The 4,930-nt window shown below is 40.8% G+C and overlaps 1 protein-coding gene across 1 annotated transcript; it reads left to right on the forward strand.

Annotated features, from left to right (window-relative positions):
- Window positions 1-1,085: 1,085 nt before the first annotated feature.
- PDC (phosducin) lies at window positions 1,086-4,327 on the forward strand. Its single transcript, XM_009275820.1, has 3 exons — window positions 1,086-1,161; window positions 2,949-3,109; window positions 3,800-4,327. The coding sequence occupies exons 1-3, from the start codon at window positions 1,101-1,103 to the stop codon at window positions 4,325-4,327; spliced, it is 750 nt and encodes a 249-aa protein (XP_009274095.1). The 5' UTR covers window positions 1,086-1,100.
- The last annotated feature ends 603 nt before the right edge of the window (window positions 4,328-4,930 follow it).

Raw genomic sequence — 4,930 nt, forward strand, 5'->3', positions numbered from 1 at the left:
TAAAAAGGAAACTTGTGACTGACGTGCAACATGAGAAAAGACTCAGCACTATGTGGTGGCAGAGCTCGTGCAGAGGGCTATGTAGATGTCTATCAGCAGTGTAGTAAAAATGCATGTGAAGAATTGGTACTTTTCTCCCCCAGTATATCCTCCTGAAACAGATAATTGATCTTCTCAAGAAAGCTGCAGGACCCCAAGAATATTTACTGTGACTTTTGGGAACCAGCAGAACATCAGCCTGACCTTGAGAGCTCGATGCTTTGGCCAAACCCTGCTGCTCTGTAATGCTCTGAGACCACCCAACTGGGCTCATCTTGTCGATGGGAATACATGAAGGGAAACGTCTCCTCTTCCCTCAAAGAACAGTGGTTCTATCTTATCCCTCAAAAAGTCCACTGTAAAAGATAAAAAGGGTGTTGCTTGAGTACTTCTGTACCACAGTGCCCTGTGATTGCCGTCTGGCTCCTTGGGTTGCCTTATGTATAGAACGGGTGGAATAAGAAAGTGATTTTGATTTATAACCCCCGTATTTTTTTCTGTTTTGTAACAAACAAGGCCCAGCCAGTACAAGCAGTCTATCTCCAGGATGTTCAGAGGTCTCTTGCCCAACAGGTTCAAATACTTGGCTCCATCTTCTGTTTGAAAAATGAGCCATTCAGGCAACCCTTAAAAATAAATACTTACAAGACTTGGGAAATTAATAGGTTCCTGATTCCAAGGGGGATTAAAGAAAAAAAAAAGAAGAAAATACTCACTACAAATTCTCATTGCAGAAAGTTTTACAACCACTATTTCACACCATGTTCCCAATATTCTCTGATGACTGAGAAGGAACAGTATAATGAAGAAACCCTTGCCCAGGCACTTTCAGTAAGAATCTGGCCAGACATCTTTTTAGAGACGGACATATATTCTAATTGCTTTTTATGAGACAATGAGAAACTCTACAATTATCATGTGTATTTTGATCTTCGCTGATACCTAACAGCTGCAGGAAATTACACACTGCGCTGTACCTACTGTAAGCTTATCCCTTTTCTATCCTGTTATTAACTGTTCTCCTTTTTGAACTTGCAGCGTCTCCTACTCCAGCCATCAAAATGGAAGAAAATGCCAACACCAGCTTCGAAGAAGATTTTGAAGGACAGGCGACACACACAGGCAAGGAAATTAACTGCATTTTTTTTTTTCCTTAAAAATAATCTAAACCGTCCCTGTTCACTGGGGAAGCCCAGAATTCAAGCAGATCCAATTGGTTTGCCAAACCCCTTGCACAGAAACGTAGGCTCCAAAGCCAATGAGAACGTATTTTGGAGTAAGTGACACCCCTCATGGAAGGGCATGTAACACCAAACTGATCTTTGTGCCAATACTCCTCATACCTGAAGCAAATGGCAAATGCAGAAGACACCTGAAGAAGCCACCAACAACAATGGCCCAGTGCAGCTCGTGTTGGTTTATTGCTTCAGTCATGAACAATGGCGTTTCTTCTTCTGGGGAAAAGAGAAGAAAACAAAACAGCAACAAAACACACACCCACATGCTAGAATAAGGTTACAAGGTTTCACTATAAAGGCTGAATTATTTTTTCCTTCTTATAGAAGGAACATTCAGTGCTAGAAGTGTACCTATAAATCCTTTCGGCAAACACAGCATATCATTTAAAAGTTTTAAAAGCATCCTTGCTCAGAATCACAATTCTTTTTAATCCAGCACTCAATCACCATGATTTTTATGAGGATTGACATTGCATTCAGCTCTACAGACAGGTATCACTTCATTCCACTATCATTCCCTTTCTGTGCTCCAGGGCTTCTTTTTCTTTGTGCTATAATAAACATAGCTCTTGTAATAACTCTTTTTGGGGTTCTTTCCCAACCAGCCTTGCTGCTGTTGGCCAAGATTATTTTATATATATATTTTTTAGGGACCCAAACGTAGGGCGCTACATTCACACCTGGGCTTCGAAATAGTTCCGGAAATCAGGCTACTGCACACTTAATTGCTATCACTATGCCAAGAAGTTCAGGCTAATTCCTGCTTCGGAATCTTGTTTGCAAAAGATCGGTTCACCTTCCCTTTCCACCGAGGGGTGTAGTGCCTTGAGCCACCACTTCAAGATGTTGAAATTTAATCCAAAACAGACTCTTGGCAGCTGGCAACACCACATGTCTCTCACGAGAGGGAGAGCTGCTTACCTAGCCTTTTAAATTTCCTAAACTTCACCTCTGAAAACACTGAAAAATTCCTTGGCTTTGCTTTATAATCTAAGATGCGGATTAAAATGTTTGATTTTGAAAAGCACGACTGGAATTTTGAATTGAAAAGACCTCCCCCCCCCGATCATTTCAAAATTTGGAGCTGTTTGATTAAAGCATTTAAAGAGCAAGATCTGCATTACAATCAGAATTATCATAGCATTGCCTTACAGGTTACTCTTCCAGTGGAACAGGTATGGGTTTAAAAAAAAAAACAAACCACCAAAAAACCACAAAAAAACCCAAAACAAAAAACCTTGTGTCCTGTATTCTTAGTTTTACTGTCAATATATTAAAATAGTCCTTATGCATGTTATGTATTCAAAGACACTGTCTACAAAGAAATGCAAATGTACTTGTAAGAAACACTGGCTTTGGCCAAAACATCAGTTTTAACAGGTTTTGACATCCTCATCCTTGTTAACTATTCACATAGTTCACCAAAATCCTTTTACAGGCTCCTGGTTCATATGAACCAGACCACCAAAGTGATCCAGGTTAGAAATAAAACTCTTTCTTTCTGTTGGAGGCTAATGTAACACATTGGTCCCACAGCTCTGGTTTTCAGCTCTCCTGGAAAGTGCTCTGGAAGGAAGAGGTGTAGATGGATAAACTGCAGCACAGAAGGACAAACGAGCAAAGGGCAGAAACTTCTTAAGACAGCTTCTCACCTAACTTCATCTCTCTTAGGTCCTAAAGGCGTGATCAATGACTGGAGGAAGTTTAAGTTAGAAAGCGAAGACAGAGACTCCTTATCCTTGAGCAAGAAAGAAATTCTTAGACAAATGTCTTCACCACACAGATCTTTCAGTAAAGATGATAAAGACACCAGAGAGAGATTCTGCCGTAAGGTAAGAGAAGAAAAGCAAAATTTCATTTTGATTCCATATAAAACATACCAGTTATAAGCTTGAAAACCCTGAATTTGCCAGACTCAATTCCTTTGCAGCTTAGCAGAGCTCACACAATATGGACAGAACAAATGCACCATCTATCTAGTCCTCTCTCAAGCAAAGTATAGCTTCAGTAAAATAAGCAGTATATTTCACAACAACATACCACACAACACAGAGTTTGACCTTTCTTCCTCCATTCCCTACCTTGATGCTCTATCCTTGGTTAAGGCAACTGAAAATTTTTAACATGCTTAAACCCCTGCTAGTCAGGATAGAGCTCTGAGCCTGAACGTCACTCATTACCATTTACCCATTCTGAAAGAGGGGGACCCAAAACCCAAAAAAACACAGGAATTGAACTTTGACCCCACTACAGTCACTGGCAAAATTCCCACCAACTCTGGAAGATCCAGAAGTTTTTGCCAAATATGGCAACTGCCTTCTATACCATCAAGTTGACATGCAAGTATTAAGACAGGATCTTCACCTGCCTCTTGAAGAGACCTTCCAGAGTCACTGTAGGAAGTGACTGCTCTTCTGGCTAAGCTTTCAATGCAATGTTCTTTAGACAACAACTTAGTCTCTTCCTGTTTCAGCACCAACAGACGACTACTTATTAATATAACATTCTCTCAATATTCACAGATGAGCATGCAGGAGTATGAATTAATTCATGAGGAGCAAGAAGATGAAAGTTGCCTACAAAAATACCGCAAACGCTGCATGCAGGATATGCACCAGAAGCTGAGTTTTGGGCCGAAATACGGTTATCTGTGTGAGCTGCAGAATGGGGAACAGTTCCTGGAAGCCATTGAGAAAGAACGTAAAACTACCACCGTCATCGTCCACATTTACGAAGATGGCATCAAGGGCTGCGATGCTCTCAACAACAGCTTGACCTGCCTGGCGGCCACGTACGCCACCGTGAAGTTCTGCAAGATCAAGGCCTCCAACACGGGGGCTGGAGACCGCTTCTCAAACGAAGTGCTTCCCACTCTACTTGTCTATAAGGGTGGGGAGCTTCTGAGCAATTTCATTAGCATTTCTGAACAATTCAATGAGGATTTTTTTGCTGTGGATGTGGAGTCTTTCCTAAATGAGTATGGGCTGCTACCTGAAAGGGAGCTTCCAGCACTGGGAAATGGCAACATGGATGAGCAAGATGTTGAATAATTAGAGCCACAGTCCTCACTGTCTCCCTTTCCTCTCCAATATGTTGTAAATCAATCTTAGTAACATCCATCACATTTAGAGAAGGCTGTCTTTGCTAACTTATTTGTAAGATACACATATATAAACACTGCTTAACTGTTAGTATGTGAATTTTACTTAAAACACATACAACTGGCAGTCCTGTACATAATTATTTCTATGCCAGCCACAAGTAATAGGAAGAACAGGAGACGATACTGGTGATCTCTAAGAAATTAAGGAAAAAAAAAAAAATTAAAAATTGAGGGCCCATGCGTGTCTCCATTAAGCACAAGAACAACTTAATTTCAATGGGAACAGGACTGACCCATCCCCCTGCATACACAAAAAGCCATCTCCACGCTCTGGAATTACAGCGAGTCCTGGCTCCTCAGATCCACTTCTACCAACTTCAGTAGGAACAAGATTTCATCCCGCAGTTTTAAGGACAAACAAATAGCCCAATGTCCTTGCATTCCTAAATGGCTTAGGTATCTAGGATATTATTTTACGCTTCTGCATTTAACTTTCAATACTCACGAAAATACAGAAGTTAGCTCAGTGCTTCTATAAGTTTGTCATCCA

Source organism: Aptenodytes forsteri, unplaced genomic scaffold (assembly GCF_000699145.1).
Source record: "Aptenodytes forsteri isolate BGI_AS27 unplaced genomic scaffold, ASM69914v1 Scaffold289, whole genome shotgun sequence".
NCBI lineage: Eukaryota > Metazoa > Chordata > Aves > Sphenisciformes > Spheniscidae > Aptenodytes > Aptenodytes forsteri.